The 21,376-nt window shown below is 40.0% G+C and overlaps 2 protein-coding genes across 9 annotated transcripts in view; one reads left to right on the forward strand and one right to left on the reverse strand.

The window, feature by feature from the left end:
• Nucleotides 1-8,880, reverse strand: part of AP3M1 (adaptor related protein complex 3 subunit mu 1) — a 33,694-nt gene extending 24,814 nt beyond the window's left edge. The window contains exons 1-3 of one of the 5 annotated variants that reach the window (XM_067539191.1): nt 8,724-8,869; nt 2,839-2,925; nt 1,788-1,885 (exon numbers count right to left, since the gene is read on the reverse strand). The gene's annotated coding sequence lies outside the window, so the exon portion shown is untranslated. Of the gene's footprint in view, nt 1-1,787; nt 1,886-2,838; nt 3,013-5,998; nt 6,791-8,723 lie in introns of those variants that run through there. The other 4 variants (XM_067539174.1, XM_067539183.1, XM_067539202.1 and 1 more) reach the window with 4 other exon arrangements.
• A 300-nt stretch (nt 8,881-9,180) lies between these two features.
• ADK (adenosine kinase) overlaps nt 9,181-21,376 on the forward strand; it is a 488,773-nt gene continuing 476,577 nt past the window's right edge. Inside the window, exon 1 of one of the 4 annotated variants that reach the window (XM_067539239.1) lies at nt 9,181-9,414. In XM_067539239.1, the coding sequence (XP_067395340.1) occupies nt 9,353-9,414 (62 nt within the window). In that variant the 5' untranslated portion in view covers nt 9,181-9,352. Of the gene's footprint in view, nt 9,415-9,628; nt 9,672-16,169; nt 16,222-19,935; nt 20,197-21,376 lie in introns of those variants that run through there. The other 3 variants (XM_067539260.1, XM_067539250.1, XM_067539230.1) reach the window with 3 other exon arrangements.

Genomic DNA, 21,376 nt, shown 5'->3' on the forward strand with positions numbered 1-21,376 from the left:
CTCGATCAAATGCTTATAAATGTTTCTCACTGTTGGACATAGTAAATTGATTTAGGCCTTTTAGGTATGTTTAGAACAATTGCATAAATACCATTTTGCCTTTGGATTTAATTAAGGCATTTATGGTTAGTGTCATGGTAATACCCTGCATAAATAATTTGAACAAGTTTAAAGTCAATCTGTGAAGAGGTTCACCTGACTGCTAAAACCTCTCCAAGCTGCATTGCTGCTGATTCTGGTGTTTGTTCAATGTCTCCAGGTGTGATGATGCAATGCTCATCATGATTATCTACATCAGGTTTCCCAAGAGAAGTGCAAGCAACCATTGAAGAGTTACCATTCAGTGGTCAGAATCTATTTAGCACTAAGACTGATGAATCTCCACATTAATTAAAACTCGAGATCTATGCTCAATTATATTTATATAATCCTATATTCATAAAGAAAATTTCATTCTCAATCTTCATTCTCTAGAATAGATAGAGGAACACTCTCTATGAAGAGACAAAAAACTCACAACTGAGCAATCCAGATACTAGAAAAAGTCAGTTCCACTACCCTTGGACTAATCTACAATGATCCCCTTCTACTCCACCCTTTGGTTAACCATTGGTTTTATTTCCAGGAGGCTTGGATGGCAATCAGCACACATTGATGAGTCTTTTGTATCAGGGACAGCTATGCCATTCAGTCTGAAACCTTGCCTCCTTCCCATCCACTTTGTTTTAGAAGACAGACTATCTAATCAAGCTAGATGTTTTAGGAGCACATTGGGAAAGGTTTCTGTTCTCAGTTTCATCACAACAAAAGACAGAGGTCTTGTGTCCAATTCCACATTTCCAGAACCTCAAATATATACAGTATGTCAAATTTTGTATGGTACCTCACTTCAGTTATCCCTGCTGTAGATCCCATAAAAGGTTCATTACCCTCAACTTGTAGGATGCTCATTTTCATGTGTCAATACATGCCTCCCACACAGAGAAAATATCTAAACTTTATGGCTCCAGGGCATCACTATCAGTTCTTCCTTTCAGAATTTCATCAGCCTCGAGAGTATTTACAATGTGCCTATCAGTAATAGTAGCTCATCGACGCAGACAAAGGTTGGACAATTATCCCGACCTGTTTGACTGCCTTGTGTGGGCGTGCACTGAGATTAGCTTGCAAGAAGTGTTTCTAACTATACTCAAGGATACTTCAATCCAAATTCTCACAGACAATTTGGAAGAGGCCTATTATATAAACAGGCAGGGAGGCATGAGATCAGACCTCCTTTGTCGAGAAGCCATAGGTTTTGAGAATAATGCAATTCTGAATGCCAGACATCTCTTCACCTCCCAGGAATCAAGCGGATTTACTAAGGAGGAAAATAACCTGGTCCCATGAGAGGGAATTAAATTGATTTCTAAATTAAGTTTTCCAAGAGTGGGGGTTTCCCCATATAGCCTTACTCATGTCAGATCAAAAGAGAAAAGTGTCTGATATTTTGTTCTCAAGCAGAAAAAGAGTCCAGGATCACTATCAGTTGCCTTCCTGACTTGTTGGTCAAACCATCTGAGGGATGCTTTCCCTCTGTTTCCACTAATTCCAAGAGAGTTTTGGAAAATAAGGAAAGAAAAAGATTGAGTTGTACTCATCGCTCCTATTTTACCCATCAGTTTTGGTTCTCAAACCCACTGCTACTGTCACATCACCAATTTATCATATCCTTTATGAATTGGAAGTGTGCTATTCCAGAATCATGGGATAATTCTTTACCCAAACCCAGCTTCATTGTGTCTCACCGTTTGGATGATATTTGGATGTCCTTGGTAAAAAGTGTGTTCTTCAGAGGAGCAGAGTATTCTTCAGAACAGGAAGTTATCCACTAGGACTACATAAACTGCAAATTGGAAACATTTTTCATTATGGATTAGATCTTAGGGGGTTACATTGCACATAGGTGTTTTATTCCAGTTATTTTAGATTACTTAGACCAGAGAACTTTAAATACATCTACTGCTTCAGTCAAAGTCCACTTGGCTGCTATATCTGTAGTCCATCCTCAAATAGAGTGAAATTCAATTTTCCTAGTCAGTCAGTGAATAGATTTGAGGGCTTGTTCATACTTTTCCTCCTGTGAAAAAGGCAGCCCCAACATGAAACTGAAATCAAGTGCTTTCTTTGAGCCATAATCAAACTGTCCAAATTCATCTACTGTCAACAAAGTTGGCATTCTTGGTGGCAGTTACATCAGCTAGTGAAATAAGTAAATTGCAAACCTTACTGAAAAATCCTCCCTGCACAGTTTCATGTGGATAGAGTAAGTATGAGACCAGACCCATCTTTCATTCCAAGAGTATTGTCAGACTTTCAATCAGTTTATTAACCTACTAACCTTTCTTCCAAAACCTCATAAGAAGATTGCTATTTCATTACCTAGACAGAACTACATTTTTTCATTAAACTTAGACTTCTCATTGCTTACGGTAATGAATCCACGGGGATGGCTATTTCATCTCAAACTGGATATCAATTGTACTAGAAATGCTTATGACAATAAGTTCTTTCAAACACCTGAACCTGTTCCACCAGAGCACAAGTCACATTAGTAGCATGTCTGATGTCAAGGTCCAGTACTGGAAATCTAAAGCAGCTATCTGGTCTTCAGCTCATACATTTAGCAAACATTTTAGTGATTACTTCAAGATTCAACACCTTGTTCTAAAGGAAAGTTCTGTAATCTTTTCAGATAATTCCTAGCCCCCACCTCCTCGAGAGTAACTGCTGGCTAATCACTGTAAGTGAGATCCACAATATACAGTGAAGAAGAACAAACATCATAAGGTTACTTACCTTATCATAAATTTGGTTTAAGATGTTCTGCACATGTAGAGCCCATGTGACCTGCCCTCTGTCCCAACACCTTGAAGTCTGCTTGGTCTTTTAAAGAGGATTCGGGAGAGGATGAGGGGACAACAAAGGAACCGAGTGACAGTTAGGGTTGCTGTGCTATTTAAGCCACTGGGGCTGTAGGGGAAGTGCAAGGACATAAAAAAAGATGCATACACAACTCCTACTGACAGTACTAATGAAAAAATTCTGAACTCCTACGCTAGGGTACATGGATATCCTAAGTAGGAGCCACATATGCAGAATGTCTCAAAGAAGCACAGTTACTACAAGGTAAGTAGCCATTCTTTTTCCAAGACTCATTCTTGTGTAATTACCCTTGTCTTTGTAGGATTGTCATTTTAATTAACATTTCTTATTTCAAAACAGGATTGTTGATATTCAGACATTTGTAAACACCCAGAATTCAAGTGTCATTATTAAAAAACAAAAATATATTATGCAGTCAATTCATAACTGCCTGGTGTCTGGTAACCCTTTATCCAGCTGAAACTCTCAGAGCCAGAGAATGGTTATAAATGAAACTAACAGGCTTTTGCATGAATGACTTTTTTTTTTTTGGCCTCTGCAATAGATCTGTCATATGTTTAACCAGCATACTAATATCTATTTTAAAAAAGAGTTTGTCTGATTCCCTTGTGCTCCTCAACATATATCTAATTAGCCTTAGTAACTTCTACCCATTGATAATCAACTCCTGGTATTTTTATTAGTTTTAATATATTGTCCTTTAAGGATGCTTTGAAGTTGTTTTTAAATCAGGAATTTTTCATTTTCTTCCAGAATGGAAATCATAGCTGAAATACTGTATAAATCTCTCAAATATAGGCTATCAACTTGACAGACCTTTCATAATGTATTTACATGCAGCCTCAATCTGTTTTCAAACCTGATTCTCTCCATCACTGGATGTCAAATATGCCCAAACTTTACTAACATTATAGTGTTAGTTGCTGAATTATCACACTTCCTTTTGGAGGCAGAAGATAGAAAGTTTCATCATGAAAGCTGGAAATCCAAGAGATTCACTTAGAAACAGAATAAAAAAAAAAACCAAAACAAACAAACAAGCCACCCGATGTCTAATACCACATGTCTGGAAAATCTGGATGAACCTGCATGTTAAAATAGAAGTCACATCCAAGGAAGTCTGGTGAAGAAATCTGGAGGAATATCTGAGGAAATTCACTGTTAAAAAATAGGTCATACTGTACTGGCAGAACTGAATAGACAGTGGTATCCTTAAGATCCTGTATCTTGACTATCAAAAGGGATTTTCATCAGCTTTGCAAAATTGAGGGCCAATCATGCAGTGTGCCAAGTAGTCTCAAATTGCATCAGTACCACTGAGAGTTTAAAGGGCTCATCACTTGGCAAGATTTGGCCATTAGGAAGCTAGAAATCTGGTCTTGTGGCCCTTGGGAGAGTCTCCCCACTGCCTTGCCAAACACATTGGGGCTGGAAAAGCACTAGAGCTGTGTAGAGCTGATTACTCAGCCCCTCGCTGCTCCCTTCACAAGCCGTATCATAAAAGACATTCTGTGAGCAGGAAGGGACGTGTTTGCACAGTGCCAAAGAGCTGCAAAGTGCTAAAGTGCAGCCATTGGGAGGCTGTTGTAAGTTAGAGCAACTCCCAAAGCTTCTCTAATTGATGCCTGGAAATAACACTGGCTTGCAGCCAACCCAGAATCTGAGCGATGCAAAGGTGGAATAAAACCACTTCCACCCCCCTCGAAGAGGCACAGCACACAGTTGGACCCTTTAATCCCACCAGTTTCAATGGGACTGCTGTTCACATGAACAGAGGCAGAAAGACTGAGCCTGAAATCAAGTTTGAATACCAACAATATTAATTGCCATGAAACTGCCTGGTAAAAGACTTCAGATATCCAAAGGAGATAGCTACAGAATCTTTACTTTAAAAAAGATTTTAGAAGAAGGATACAATGCCTGGAAGAGATTTATATTAGAAGTGTTGGGGGGTTTTGTTTTTTAAGTGAAGAGAAGTATAAGTGGGTTGGCAGGGACATGAAGTGATTGGAAAAGAAATATTCCAGCTGGACGGGGTGGGGAAAAGCAATCAAGGGATAATAGGAGATGCTGATTTAAAGTTGGCTTTCCACAAACCAAGTTTCTAGATTGTGACTGAGAGGCACTCAGGATAGGTCTGTAAATACAAGAAAAGTGAATTTTTGGTAACATTTCATAAATACATCATAGAAACAAGTCCAAGCAGAAAGAAACAGTTAAGTTACTTTACAGTGTTTATTAAATCCTAAAAGATATTCTCAGGCACTGGAAGGATAGGAACGATACATCTATGAAAGAATTGGTGATGGATGTGGCAAAGATAGAGCTGTATGCATGAGTCATGTTTGGATGGAGGATAGAATGGGATGATTTTGAGCACAATATGCAGAAGTCTAGCCAATTTCTTCCCTTTATTTCTCCAAACAAAGGAAAAAGTAGATTGCTATGGCATATGCAAGATGAAAAATAGAAAATAAAGGAATAAGTAGTTCTCAAAGGTGATCCGGGTTGCTTGTTTTCTGAGGAAGGAAAATGTTCTTGCATATTAAATTGACTGGTATTTAAAATCCACTGAGTTGCAAACAGGTAAAGATTGTCTACAGGATTTTTAATTGTAAATCAAATTAAATATCAAGTATGTCAACTTCCCAAGACTAACATGAATTCCAATATCCATTTGGTTCACTTTTAGTGTCTTTTTCTAGAGCTATGCTGCCTCAATTTTTTTTAAAATTAATTAAAGCTTTCCCCCCTGCATGCCAGTTTCAAGCCTTTAAAATGAGCCACTGTAAATGAGCACTCTATATCTGACCTCTGTCCTCAGCATCAAAGGAAACCTGTGCAACATCTTCAAACGTAAGCCTGGGAGCTTAAATTCCTATCCAAATATCATGGACTCAATAGAGAATGATTTTATGTCTTATTACAATAACCTGTAACCCACTAACTCTCCTTTATCTTACAACTGCAGATGTAATTGCCTACTTCATTTTGAATCATTTCTTGCAATGTGTTAACTCCCTATGCTTAACACTCTGTTCTATCTTATATTTAGCCATGAAACATTGATTACCTTTCTCAGACCTGAAGAACTCCGTGGAGTTCAAACGTTTGTCTCTCACAGTAGAATTTGGTCCAGTAAAAGATATTGCCTCATGCACCTTTTCCCACTAAGTCTGTTGATCCAAAACCTATTCTGTATTGAACAGGTTCCATTTGCTTTGTGTATGAAAATTAAATCTTCCTGCATATCCTATTAAATGGGGAAGAATGGGGTAAAGGATGAAAAAGAGGGAAAATTGCAACATTTTAATGGGCAAGTTTTAATGCTGGTTTCTACCAGATATTGCTCCTATGAATGACACTTGCCACATCTGTACTTACTACCTGCCATTCATAATTCTCCATGTGTATGACCCCCCCCTTCTCTGCCATAAAATGGAATTTTACAATAAGGATGTGTAGTTGCTTAACAGAGAGCTATTTGTAAGAATGAAAAGTCAAATAATATCAGCCACGGTTTCAAGATAGCTTAGTGGTTCCAGTGTATGCTTCGCATGTATAAGGCTGTGGGTTCAATCCCCAGTACCTCTAGGTTGTCCTGCCCTGAACAGGGCATTAGAAGGGACCTCAAGAGAGCATAAAGTCCAACTCTAATATTCTAGGATAACTGCACCTGTTTTCCCCAACTGTGGCCCACTTAGGTCTCAAGCTGTCACCTGGCTCCAGGCAGTCACTTGTGTCCCACTCCCTCCTGACAGGGAGTTCTCCCCAGCCTGCATAAAGGCCAGCACCTATGCTTTGCTTTTTCTCTGAGTGCGATTGCCAGCAGTTACCATTTACTACACCAATATCTCTAAGCAAGCACATTTACTCTTAAGTTTAAAAAGTTACTGATACAATACAAACAGATTGAAACACACACACACTAAGCACAACAGGAGTCACCCATCAGTCTTACAGGGCCCTCCAACCATTTCTCAATGGGAACACTAACAACAGGCAAGGTGCTAGGAGCTTTTTTACTTCCATTAATCAAATCTGCTCAGAGCAAGCCTCACATAGTCCTAAAAAGAACTGTTAAGGACTGAGCTGTGTATAGGAATGCTCCCAGCATCAGTGCAAATAAACAGGTGTTAGTAAGGATGGGAAATATTCAGAAAGTTTCCCAAGCATATACAAGATCCACTTGCAGTTAAGCTACTTTTAATACTGGTTCAACTGCACTGATTGTTTACAAGTTATCAGCAACTGTTAAATTTTCTAACAAGATACTGTTCCCCTGACGGTTTACAAACAACTAAAGGGAAAGCCAAAGAGTTAGACATAGAACCACAATGTAACAAAGCTAACTTACCCCATAACCTTACTGTTGTAACCCTTCTCCCATCTTCCTGTTCCCAAGCCATTGATCATAGCACATATTCAGATATATATAAAATTTAGACTAAAACCTTTCCAGGGCATATCTGTCACATGCCTAGCAAACCTAGGTGCTTTATAAATAAATGATAAAGTAAATTTTCACCACAGATCTTGACATAATAGACCACATTGCTTAATTTTGCCACATTTTCTTACTATCAAGCTTCTAGATTGCACTGTTCTTGCAAGAATAACTTATGTGACTGCTTCTATGAAATACATGTCGGTGTGACTGTTAGAGAAAGGGTCAGTTTAAAGACTTTCAAGAAAGTCCTTACTTGAATTCTGACACAGACTATTAAAACTGAACATCTGCTTTTCTATGCACATTTACTCCTCACTCACTTCAGACAAAAACACACAGCACAAAACTCTCAAATGAACTTAAGCAAATAGTGTAAGTCAAAATGTACTTGTCCCATACAAGTCTAGTGTTTATTTCTAAAAGTTATCGTCAGAAATGCAGCAGTAAGATCTATTGAGAAAATTAACTCCAAATTTGAGTTCTCATATATCATCTCATTTTCATAGTTTTTTAAAAATATTATAAGAATTGTGAGGGTCTCACAATTAAACTCCAAAACAAACCTAGTCACCAAGGAAGAGTTTTCATACAATGATTAAATAGTAAGAGCTAGGAAGTAGGAGAACACTAGCAACTCATTTTCTCTTGCAGCACAAAGTATCCAGGATCCAAAACTAAATCATTTGCAATAGTAAAGCCAGTTCTTTTGAGTCAAAGCCAGCCTGAAAGCCAAAGGCTCAGAAGACTACAAATCAAAACAGAATCAGACCTTAGATCTCATTACAGCACAATTAGGGAAAGGAGAAGGGAACAACTGAAAATGTATTATTTTTAAAGTTAAAAGAGTTGCTTAACAAAACTTTAACCAGGTCTCTGTCAGACTTTGGATTTTTAAGAATTTTTCATTACAAGCTTAACTAAACAGCAGATATTACCATAGAAGAACTAGAAATTTACACACAAAAGATAACATGCCTTCAATTTCTCCTGAATCCTCTCTCCCCACACAAAAAAAGACAACAAAAAGGAAAAAAAAAATCCCCACCTCAGTACATTTTATTTGGCTTGAAAACAGAGAAGATTCTGTTGTTAAACATAAACTCTTAGCACTCCATAGCCTCCGCACATTTTACAAAGATTAACCAATAAGGCAATCAATTCTGATGAACAGGAATGGGATGAGTGGCTGGGACTTTCACGATCACAGAAATGTATGCAAGACAAAGAAGCATTAACATCATTTCCAAAAACATCAGATCTTCCAGCTATCACAATAACATTTTAACTTTAAAAACCCCCGCAAAGACTGCAAACTATCGCCCAACTTTTGAGGCTAACACATAGTCACCTGCAAATCCCTGAACCCCCGCTCACATTCAGAACAGCGACCCCACTTCTCCAGAGTCCAGAGGCACCGTGGCAAATATGGCTGTGAGGACCCAAACACACCCAGGCCTCCTCCCCCAGCCACACACACAGCTGACTATGTGACTGCCTTCACCATCCTTGCAAGACTTCATGTTTGAGTCTCCTGTGACTCTTTAAGAAGTCGTGCCACGTTGGAGACACTTGGAGTTTGGCAACCTATTTATTGGCATCTGGCCTCAGTGACTAGTTAATTTAAGTCATTTCGGGTTTTTTCATTACGAAGAGCGAGGGGATGTGTATTAAATGCCAAAGTCGATAGTGATTCTCCAGCAATGACAGCTGTTGCACCTATTCGGCAATGGCTACATTATTTTAAAATTGGGCACCCCGCTACTGACCAATAATTACATCAGGCGCTCCGTAGTCTACTCTGCTCCCCCCACCACCACCTCCCGCTGCTGCTGACCGGCCAGCCGGCCCGCGCTGCTTGTTGCTCATGCTCTGGTTGGTAGCTGAGCTGCTTCTGCAAGAAGATTCGGATCCGCAATCCTAGGGTTCGTGACGAGATCCGAGCCGGGTTGGGCTGCGCGCTTGCTAGATACACTGAGCATGAAGATGGCAGCGGAGGAGCCACAAGCCAAGAAGCCCAGGCTGGAACAAAACCAACTTAGGTAAAAAAATAAAATAAAAAAAAGAGAGAGAGAGAGAGAAAAAATCAGCTTTGCCCCGAGAGCCTGCATGCAAATGGGCAGCAAAGAGTGTCTGCTAGGAAAGGATTATTTAGTAAATGTCATTCTGCCCCTGGCTAAAGGTTAACACGTGCTGTTAAACAGAAGTGCAGCCTCAAAGTCATCCCCAGGCATGTACAGACACAGTATAACAGAACGGTGTTGTATTACCAGGGATATTGTGTTACCGTGTAGCTGGGGTAGGTTGACCGCCCTTGCGACGACACAATGTAACCATTTAATGTATGGATCTAGCCGCCGCGCGTTGTCAATGCCTGGATTCCTTTCTGTAAAATGCAGTATACCCGGCGCAGGCACTTCAGCAGTGGGGTTGGCACAGATAGTTTGTAACAGTTGAATATGTTGCTAGAGGATTTGCGTGTTTCTGTAGGATTATTTATTACACCTGTGGCTGGGGACTAGGGTACTTTGACCCTGAGATAGTCGAAGGGATGAGGGGTTCTGTAATTAATGTGTTGTTGGTAAAATATTTATTTACCTTTCTTCTCCCCTGTGCATAGCGTACATTGCTGGATTGTTTGGGTAGCTATTTGGGGGTGTTGCTTCTGCCAAACCCGCAGTCCTTCATTTTATCACCACTGCAAATCAAAGTATTCCAGTTCAGGAAGCAAATATCAGTCAGTTGCAAATCTCATCTCATCACAAAGGACAATGAGAATTGGTTGGTTTTTTAAGCAGTCGGTTTGATCTTTCTGTACATAGGGGTTGTAGGCTTGCAATATCTCTTCATACACGTGGTTGTTGCTGCCTGGGATCTGGCTCTGAACTCCGTGCATGTGGCGGAGAATAGGAAGTAAATGTCATCTACCGTAAGTGGAAGAGGATCGTTACACTTTTTTCTTCTGGATTTGATCTAGAATCAGATGATGTCTCTCTGTCACACCTTTTAGGAGTGAGTACCTACCTAGACCTTTAGTAAGGGCACCTAAGTTCTTCCTATCATTTCAGGACAATCAAAATTGGGAACAGAGAGAAAATGGGATGGTTGCAAACTGTAGATCAGAGAGTACTAAGAAGCCAGCAGACAGCAGTGAAAGAAACAGTGTCCTCTTGAGGAAGTTGATAGTAGGAACCGGAGGGGAGAGAAAAATGCCAGTCCAAGCTAATTCATTCAATAACAGTTCTGTACACAGCTGGTGCCAGTAAGGAGAGGCCAGCCCCAGGTAACTAACTTCCTCACAGCGACAGGGAGGCATTTGAGTAGCCCTTTAAAAAGGGCTTAGAATAGAGATCCCGGACTAGCAGGCACTATATAGAAGTAGAAAGTATCATGACAATTATTGATAAGATGTTTTAGGAGGAAATATATTTTAAAAGGGAACAAAACTATCCAATATAATCACAGCCTTTATTTTGTATTATAATTCATTACTTTGCTATGGTCCCACCTAGGAACCTTGGACAGAGCCCGATAGTACTAGGAACTGTACAGATAAATAATTAAGAAGGCAAGCCCCTAACCCAAAGTTTACAGACTTCAGGGATAAAATCATGGTGCTACTGAAGTCAGTGGAAAAACTCCCATTGACTTGAATAGGGTTGGGATTGCACTCTAGGTATCAGATAGTATGAACAGTAGTTGGTCAAAATAAACAGGGTGGGGCTGGGTTGGGAAGGAGGTAACAAAACTGGTAACTTTTAATAGAAAATAGAAGTCTCGGCTTGGCATGTGCTTAATCAATTGTAGGCATCAAGGCAGAGAGAAGTATAAAGAAGGATTTAAAAAAGATAAGATGGCAACTTTGCAAATTTTGGTGGGGAATTTTTCCCATGCATTAGGGGTGGTGTGGGAGAAAGCATGGAGATGCTTGACATAGAAGCAGGCCCTGGAAACTATTATCATTGGCAGAACACAGGCCAAACACTCAACTCCTTATTGCTTTTGAAATACAGGTGTCAGTGGTTGAGTATAATTCTTCCTTTTGTTTGGGAAATCAGAAAGCCAAGGTAACAGATATTTTTCTTGTAATTTTATAAGTATGCATGTAGCTCTGAATACTTGTTATTCTCAGTTTCTTGTGCTGGATATTTTGATTATAAAATAAAGCTTATTTTCCTCAGGTGTTTAAAAAAAATGAGGAAAAGATAAGGATGAAGTAACAAGTTGGTATGCATTCAGGTTTCCTACTTGTTGTTTAAATAGTATTTTGAAGTGATTTAAAATTCTAATTGATAGGTGCAAAGTTTATCGTAGGACATTTAAAATATTTTGTAGGTTTTTTTTATATAAACAAACAAAAAACTCATCCATAATGAGAGAACTATGACATTAGCTAGATTTCAATGTGTTAAAATTTAGTATCATCACACTGAGCATTGTTACATGATACCTAACATACTTTTTATGCTATGTGAGGGAAAAGATGTTAGTTCAAAGGAGGAAGCATGTTCAGAAAAGGAGAATGTAGATAACCACATATAAATAGAATCATCTTGGAATTTGATTTAGTTACTGTATTGCATAAGTGAACATCATAAGCAATGAACAATTTGAAATACAGGGCTTAGAGTTCAATGGTAACTAATGCTTTCTTTAAAATGCAGTGTTAAGCAAAGGTACTTTACTGGGATGAGAACAGTCATGATAAGTCACAGATGAACCATGCCTCCTAAATTAATCTTGGCATTTTTTGTGTCAGTACAGAAATCAGTGTACTTCAGTACTTCCTTTGGCAGATGAATGACTGTTTCAAGTCTAATAATAGGTGATGCAGATAATGGAAGAGGAAAAAATAACTGCACTGAAAAGAACCCACCAAAACCGACAAAAAAACATTAAAAGCAAAAATCTACATCTGTATTTAAAAAACTACAGTTAATGCCAGTGTCCTAAAAGTTGCTGTTAGCATGAGGAGAGCCCAGGAATCCAACTATCCTCCTCATATAGTCAAACATGGCAAACTGCATTTTAATCAGATGAAGTTCCACCTCAAAAATTTAGACAGAAAAAAGTTAAATCAGGTACATTTTATATTTTAAAATTAACTATACTACATGTAATCCAACACATCAGTTATAAAGTATATTAAAAAACTGAGGGGGCAGCCCATTGTCACTGAGAATCAAAAGGTGTAACACAGAATCAAGAAGGTCTGAAAATTTACCAGGCAGCTACTAGCTGGAGGACAGCAGGAAAGATGGGAGGCCACTCCCAGCACAGTCCAAGGACACTATCTGGTTGGAAGTTCAAAATGCATGCTTTTCTTCCCAAATGGGGCTTTGCTGGGACTCAGTGCCCCCTCACCTTTCCCTTTAACATCCATCTGTGGCTAGTTGTTGTCTATCAAACTTAGATTTTCCATTCTCAGTCAGTCACTATTTTTGCTGTCCTTAATCTTCAAAAACAAAATAATTCAAGAGAGACACAAAAAGAAACTACGGAATAAGCCTAGTAATGAAATTATGTGGACCATCGTTAATGCTGTCCCAAAACAAGGTATAAAGTCCATAATAGTTCCATTATTTACACAGGAAATTAAAGAGCGGCTATAGACCGAACTGTGACATGCTATACATGGAGTGATTATACCTTAAACTTAACCAGAAGCTGAAGTTATTTACATAAAACAGCAGCTTGCTTGACAGACAGTATCTAGTGATAAGGATATTGCACTCTTGCCCTAGAATTTACACTGGGTTCCGATTGACTTCTCAGTTGTGGGTAAGGCATTGTTTATAACCTATAAAGTATTAAATGATCTGGGACATACTTGAGAGATCACCTCTTTCCCTGTGATATACTGCTTCCATTGTGATCCGTAGACGGGTCTGGAACCGCTGTCTGCGTAGAATTGGAGTTTTAACAGGGCTGCTGATTGATGATTGTTACGTAGGAGATGGGGAGAAGAAAAGCACTGCTGTTTGTTAGTTTTGTTTTAATTGTTGGGGTGGTGGTTCGTTTTTGTTGTTGTTGTTGTTTCTACATTGTGCTTTTAACTGGTTTTGGGATACCCAGGGCCTGGGATTGATTATGATTTAAGTTGTCTTTGGAGGGAAGAAAAGAGAGAGTTTTTAAAGAAAACACACAACAAACAAAACTATATGCAGTTTCTTGGATCTAATCAGAATTGGTTGCTGCAAAGGAAAATCATGCCTCATTAAACTTTAGAATGTTTTGAACTTGTCAGTAAATAGCTGATGCCCCCAAAATGGATAACATTATTTATTTGGACTTCAAATGAGCTGATCTCTGATCAAATCCCTCCATATCAGATTATTAAAAGAAACACAGCAGTCATGGTGTGAGAGGCAAAATGTTGTCAGGGATCAAAAATTGGCTAGGAAACAGAAAATAAATAAATGGCCCATTGTCATCATGGCAGAAAGTGAATGGTGTGGTGCCACATGATTCCGTTCTAGGACCAGTCTAGCTTAATATATTTATCAATGATCTGGGAAAAGGACTGAGCAATCAGGTGGTAAGATTTGCAGATGACAAAAAATTATGTGGATTAGACAAGTCTACAGAAGACTGTGAAGAACTTCAGAAAGACCTAACCAAGCTAGGTGACTGGGCAACATGGTGGCAGATGAAACTCCATGTTGATAAATGTGAAGTAATGTACATGACTCATACACCTTATTGAGGTCTAAATTAACTTTATCAACTCAGGAAAAGGACCTGGGCATCACTGTGGACAGCTCAGTGAAGATCTCTGCTCAGTGTGCAGCTGCGGTAAAAAAACCTCAAACAAACAAAATGTTAGGTTGCGTAAGGATAGGGATGATGGAGAATCATACAGAAAATGTTATGCCATTGCTATTGCATAAATTGCAATTTATGCCATTGCTGCTGAGATTATAAAACATTTGAAAATTCCTTTAAAAATTCTCTCTATATCTGTGTATATGGAACAGACAAATGAACAACTTCCTTGGGAGCTCTTCCTAGCAAATGCCATCCTTTCCTGTGATAAAGTCATGTCCGTTACATTATCATTCTCCTGTAGATGCTCTGCATCTCTCATATTGATTGGATGGTCACGATGTAGTTGGCAGTTTGAACAAATTGATTTGTCTACATACAGAAAAGGTAAGTATTGAATTTTTGGCAGATGTTTTAAACTAAAAATACAAAGCACAATATCCTCCTTTCTCTATTAGTATTAGGCAACTTATTCTCCTTAGACAAAATTATCAAGCACACAATTGTTAATGGATTTTTAGGAAGAGTTGTTGCTCATAATTAAAGTTGAATTATTTGATATGTATAAGAAAATTCAAAATTTTTTTATTAGTGTTATTTTACAGTCGGCTTCTTTGCTAATTTACTAGTATTTTGTGCATTTTAAAGTTATTCCCTTCCCTGACTTTAAAATTATCCCCTTCCCCTGGCTGGTGGATTCTCTGTACCTTGAAGTCTTTAAATCATAATTTGAGGACTCCAATAACTCAGTCTTAGGTTAGGGGTCTATTACAGAAGTGGGTGGGTGAAGTTCTGTGGCCTGCGTTGTGCAGGAGATGAGACTAGATGATTGTAATGGTCCCTTCTGGCCTTACAGTCTGAGTCTATGAGACTTCTTTCAAGTGAAGGAAGATGGCAGATTATTAAGGGAGAGGTTTTATTCTGCTTGCTTTTTGCTACCAATCCAAATAAATAAAACTGTAAACTAGATTGGTGTCTTAAATAAACGCCAATAACTTCCCACCTAGAAGTGAGCAATTCACTTTCTCTCTTCATTTCTCTTGCTTTTTTCATTACACCCTACCTTCCTTTATATTTGTCCTTTGCTTTCACCCCCTCAGATCTATGCATTTTTTCCTTCCCAGTTCCCCTTCTAGGCCCCAATTCTGACAACAGGTAAGCAGGTGCATAACTTTGCTCATATGAGCATTCTCATTAGCCTTATGGGAATTGACTTTAGTGTGGTTCTATGGAGAGGTGTAACTGTACGTATTAGCTTGTAGTATTGTGTCCTGAAAGAAGGATAAAACCAACAAACATATTGTTGACAGGTGGAGATTAAGGGAGCAGTATTGTACAGAACTCTCTTTTTAGAAAGATGAGCATAGCACACTTTCAAAGATTTCATTCTATGAGGGTACATGAGCAACAAACTTTCCTCTGGCGGCTGTGTGGACATAAATATATGTCCTTCTAAGCAGTTAGTTGACTAGTCAGCTGAAAAATGACAGTATTATAATGATTAAGATTCTGTTTCACCTTACACAGTTATTTAATTCTAGAATTAGTAGTTAGAGCCTACATGTCATTGCCCAAAACTTGGAGTAATCAGTCCTTGAGGTGCCAGAACAATAAATTATCCATTGCAATTTTTATTCTTCTCCATTATCAGATTGGAGCAGAGGCTTATTTATTTTGTTGTTTGTTTAAATAATACATTCTTTTCATGCTTTGTGTGAAGGGGTGTACGAGGACTTTGGGGTCACTGAGAAGAATTCTCTTGGGCTAGAACCAACTGCATTTCCCCTTATTGTCTACATTGTCTCTGTGGGATTGGATCCACTGTTCCCAGCAAATATGCAAGTTTGATAATGAATTCTGAAACTCAATTGGATTCTTCCCAGGTATTTTGAGAGTTCCTTTTTATCCAGCTGGTCTGGGACAGAAGGCAGCTGGGTGGCATTACTCATCTAGTCAGGTCAGCTGACTTTACCTACAGATAAACTTGTAAGGTAAATGGAAAGTGGAGGAGGAAATTTTCTCTCTCTCTCTCTCTCTCTCTCTCTCGTGTGAAAGTTGTTGAAGGAGAGTCAATGGAAGAAGTAGTGAGTCTAAAAGCAGCTGCTGGATCTAGGGCTTACTTTTCGTTTACTCTGTTTTTTATTATTTGCTTATGTTGGTAGATGATCCACCGTTGCTGGTGATAATGATGTTGCAATTCTCATCTATTTATTTCCTTATACAATGTGCATAACTGTATGATGGAGAGCTATAGCTTGTGGTTCAGAATTGTAATGCTGAATTGGAGTTGTTGGGGATTAGGAGGAAACAAATAATGTTTGTGGGGTTTTTTTTCCACTTATACAGAGATGGTTCACAGGTGTCTACAACTGTGCTCAGAACCTTCCACACCATTGTTCTGATCTGCCCTTGTGTAAGGGTCTGCTGTGTGGATCCAATTCCAGGACTGGGGAATGTATTGCTAACAAAAAGTGGCTAACTGACATTTCTAGCAGAAGTATAGGAAAACTGTATCCTATTGAAATAGATTAATATTAACCTCACTAGGGGTTTATGAATTTTAGAAGGTGCTTCCCCCCTCCCCCCCCCCCAACTCACTTGCATAGTTTCATTGTTTATGAAAATAATAAATTAGATACTTTTGATATTGAGTAATTTATATCTTTACAAATGTTGATATAAGGATATGCATGGTTAGGTATGCTTCCAATTTTTTTTAGTGGTTGGGGGGGGGTGTCATCTTTTTCCTCTATACTTGCATGGAACCAGATAGCAAGCTGATTATATGAAGAAAATTCTTTCCTAAGGTCCCTGGTATGCAAAACTGGTGCACTTGCTTAACTTTATGTATGTGACTAGCCCCCCTGAGTTCAAAGGGACTATTTGTGTGTGTATCTTTTAGAGGGTCAGGACTTAAGTGAGGGCTTTGGAGACTGATACTTACTTGACCCTCATCACCATAGTATCCTTTAGAATTGTTGTGGGTTATCTTTTCTGTAAGATCAAATTTTGCATTTTTATTTGTTTGTGTTATCCCAGATAAAGACTAACTATGAAGGCGGAGAAGAGAGCTGGGTGAAATATTTCGTACAAAACTTTTTCAGCAAAAAATACAGATTTGGCAAGACTTTCACATTCTGAAATATCTTTGTTTCAAAACTAATTTTCTTTCTTTATTTAAAAAATGCTCAGTAAAATAAAAACTTTTCATTTTTTGTCAAACAAAATATTTCCTTTAACCTAAAACCATTATTATTATTTTTTTTGAATTGCCAGCAAACCAAAAAAATCTGTTTGCACAATTTTAGTTGAGAGAGACTGTTCAATTTATTCCTGAAAAAAGAAAGAGAGACAGGTGACCTTCTCTCTATTCCTCTCCCCTTTATTGAGTTTACCTAAGAAATATATAAAGTTGGCAGGGAGGGAAGGAGGGTGTCTTCCAGTGGGAGGAGGAGCTGTCAAACACCAAATGAACTGGTAATGAAGTGAGGGGGGGAAAGGATGGTGAAACAGAGCCATTCCCATCCAAAACCCTTCTCTTGGTGTTTAATAGATTTAATAACTCAACTAAGAGAGAAATACTGAACTAACTTTACAAAGTTGTATCCAAGATGTATATAAGCAACTCATCTTTTCAGAAAGAGCCAGCTAAATTAAAAAAGATGAATTAGAGATATGCATTTTTTTTTTTTAGAAGGAAAACACAGAATAGTTGCAATTCTAAACAGAAAAACTTTCCATTTCAAGTAATGCAGACTTTGTATGATCACTTCTTACCTACTCATAGTTACCTTATCTAACTTTATAAATTGTATGCAGCCACCTGTCAGCTATTTTAGATGGGACAGCAGACTTTATCTGGGTCCTATGCCAGGAAGGAAGTAGTGGTGTAGAGTTGCAAAGGTGGCTATATGCCACCTCAGGATACTATTTACACAAAGGAAGTCCTCCAATGGCTGGTTTTCTGGCTGCCTTGCATAGTCAGAGGTACAAAGTGGGCTCAAGGATTTGGCGCTTTGACTTCCAGAAGGAAGAGCTGAATGATGAAAATAGTGTAGACTACTGTCGGCAATTTGATTGAAAACTCAGTATAACTGGTTGTATCATTGCCTTATATTCGTACAGCATACAGTCCATAAAATTGTCAGAGAAGCAGTGCTGGTAGAATTACAATGGAAATCTTTTATTACTCTAATACAGAATTACTGGCAGATGATTATAAATATTATAAAATTATCTCTGGAATAAGATATATGAACTTCTCCCTGTAGGAGGTAATTTTACAAGTAGCAAATGGAAACGCGCACACACACACACACACCTTATTCTAAGAGGGAAGGGGGTAGTCTGAGTTCCTCTCCCTGTTTGATGGAAGGAAGGTTGAGGAGAAATGATTTTTGTCACCCTTGAATGGAAAATACTGCAGAAATACTAAACAGGACATTTTTTTTGCCATAAACAACATTGTGTGTGACATGAGGTTCAGGACTCGGTATTTATGGTGGCAATAACTTCACAAAAAAATTCAATGCCAAATCTGTGTGAAGTACCGGCAACTTTTAGCTGAAACTGCGGAACAATTTGAGAGGTAGGGGTGTGTGTGTGTGTGTGTGTGTGTGTGTGTGTGTGTGTGTGTGTGTGTGTGTGTGTGTGTGTGTGTGTGTGTGTGTGTGTGTGAGGAACAATAAAATGAAATATCACTTATCTAGCTTCATCACATGTATGAGGGGGGGGCACAAGTTATTTAGATAATCTTTTGCATCCCCCAGGGTGGTGTCAACCTTAACATTTGCAGGGTCCCAGGGGCCAAACAAGGTTTCAAGTAGCTACCACCTCCAGAGTTGTTATTGGGGGCTGGAGGTGGGGGCAATAGGTTGGCCTTTGTTTCATCTTGGGGGAGAATGTTAATGGCCTCAGCAACCTGTGACTACAATACCTCCATCTCTGAAAATGAGCCTGGGAGGGACAGGCTTGCCAACTTTTCCAGTATGTGGTGTAGTTTCTTAGAGCCCCAGCTCCTGCAGTTGCATGCATGTCACACTTCTTGATTACCTACTTTTTGTTGAAAGAAATGAATGTCCCTTGCGGTCACCGTTGCCGAGGAAAGCTGGATACTGTGACTTAAGTGCATCTTCAAGGGTCAAAACCCACCCACTACATTAAAATCACCCGTTGTATTTGGGGGGGGGGGGGGAAGCCATCTGATTATTTTAAGGCCACTCTGATGAGTTGTGGGATGGACCTGCCTCATGATTATCCAACGCTTGGGCTTGCCAGTACTGTGGTAGTGGGGCATGAATAGCTTTTGGGAGCAAGGGCAGGACCTCAACAATGGGCGCAGGTCAGGCCACCGCCATGACTTCCTCCGCCACAGCAGGTTGTGTGCGCGCTTGCTGCGGTAGGGCAGGGCAGCCCCCTGGCGGAAGAGGCGTGATCAGGCTCTGTGAATGTCTCGAGGTACAGAACTTGTGAGGGTCACCCACCGAAGGGTTGTGTGTCCTCCCGCAGGCTCCCATACACCTGGCGGCCATCTTCCATGTGGGCAGAAAGATAGCTGTAAAACAACCCCTTTCACAGGGTGCATTGCTGTGGGTTTTAAAGGTGGGTGGCGGTGTAGGTGGGAGGTGTGTCTGCCCATAGCAAAGATGGCGGATAGAGCGAGCGAGCCCGTTCCCGGCGCTGTAACTGCCTTGGCTCGTGCGCCTCCGTGGCGACAGCGCGAACGCTCCACTTGCTAACTGCCCTGAGGAGCGCATCGGTCCCCGCGATCTGCCGGCGCAGCCGGCCTCCGTCTCTTCTTCTCGCTGGCGTACACGCCCGCCGGCTCGCGCTCAGCCAATCGCTGCGTGCGAGGGGGGCCGAGGAGGCGGCGGGGCTGCAGGGCTGGGTGAGCGCGGCCAAGTGACAGGGTTGCCAATGCCCAGTGGAGTGATAGAGAGAGCTGAGGAGAGGAGCGAGGCGGCGGCTACGCTGCTGCTGCTGGGTGCTGTCTACGGCCGCTCTGCGAGTGGGGACGCCTGCTTCCAGGAGGGCGCGGAGGGAACCATGCCAGTTCTCAGGTAGTGCACAGGCGTTGCCTGTGACTCGCCTCGCCTCGCCTCCCCTCCCTAGCGCAGCCCCTAGGGCAACGGGGCTGCTGTCTGAGAGTGCATTGACTTACTGCAGCTGCCTGGACTTGGGGTGGCTTCGTTTTACTGCCTTCCCCGGTGGGTTTGGGCTTGGGGTGTCTCAGTTTCCCCATTCCCTTCCCTCGGGTTGTGGACGGGAATGGCTCTATTTCACCACCCTTTCCCCCTCACTCCATTACCAGTTAATCAGTTAATTTGGTGCTTGACATCCCCTCCTCCCGCTGGGGAAACCCCCCGCCCCTTATCTGTGTATGTGCTGTCTTTAAATCATGTGGCAATTATCTGTATGTTGCCAAAATATACTAATATTATGGATACTTATTATTTATGTGGCACCAAGAGCCTGCTAGATGCCTTAGACAAGTACCCTGCCCTGAGGTGCTTCCTTGTCTATTAAACTCCCAACCTATGGATAAACTGGGTTTGGTTGAAACAAAATTAAGACACTCCAATATGAAAGCAAACTACATGCCTCTTTTCTTGGACACTAGCTGGCAAAGTAAAGTGGGTTTTGTTTGAAATTGCTCTAAATCATTGCAGGATGTAATAACTAATCTGTGGCACTAACATGGGAGGCATGTGGGCATCTAGGTTGAAATGCAAATCTCAAATTAGGATGTAGGGAGGGATCTGTCTGTCATTGACCGGCTGTGATAAGCATTTCCAAGAAAATCATTTGATAATATGTTGACTTTAAAGTGATGGGCTTTAGAACTGTTGCCATGTGGGGCGATGTGAAATTGATGAAGGGCAAGAAGCAGATGCATATATCTGTGACAGTTTTAAAATCAGTCTTACTGTATAATGTTGGCAGGACTATCTGTTCTAAAGTTAAGTTTGGAGCGAAGTCTTTTTTTTTCCTGCATGCTACACCTTTAACTGTGGGGAAAGAGCAACTACAGTAATATGGCAATAACTTGCATAATGTTGCAGTAATAGATGAACATTAAGATAGTCTTAATATTTGTTACATTTTTAAACTCAATTTAGATCAATCCCAAATGCTGAGGAGGATGATAAAATTAAGACCCTCAATACAGTAGTTGGGGTGGTTCTGAAGCATTATTATGCCAGCATCAGAGATGGGTAATAATTAAAGTGACTAGATCTA

The sequence above is a fragment of the Emydura macquarii genome, unplaced genomic scaffold (assembly GCF_026122565.2).
Source record: "Emydura macquarii macquarii isolate MOO-44397 ecotype Brisbane River unplaced genomic scaffold, CSIRO-AGI_Emac_v2 contig_67, whole genome shotgun sequence".
Lineage (NCBI taxonomy): Eukaryota > Metazoa > Chordata > Testudines > Chelidae > Emydura > Emydura macquarii.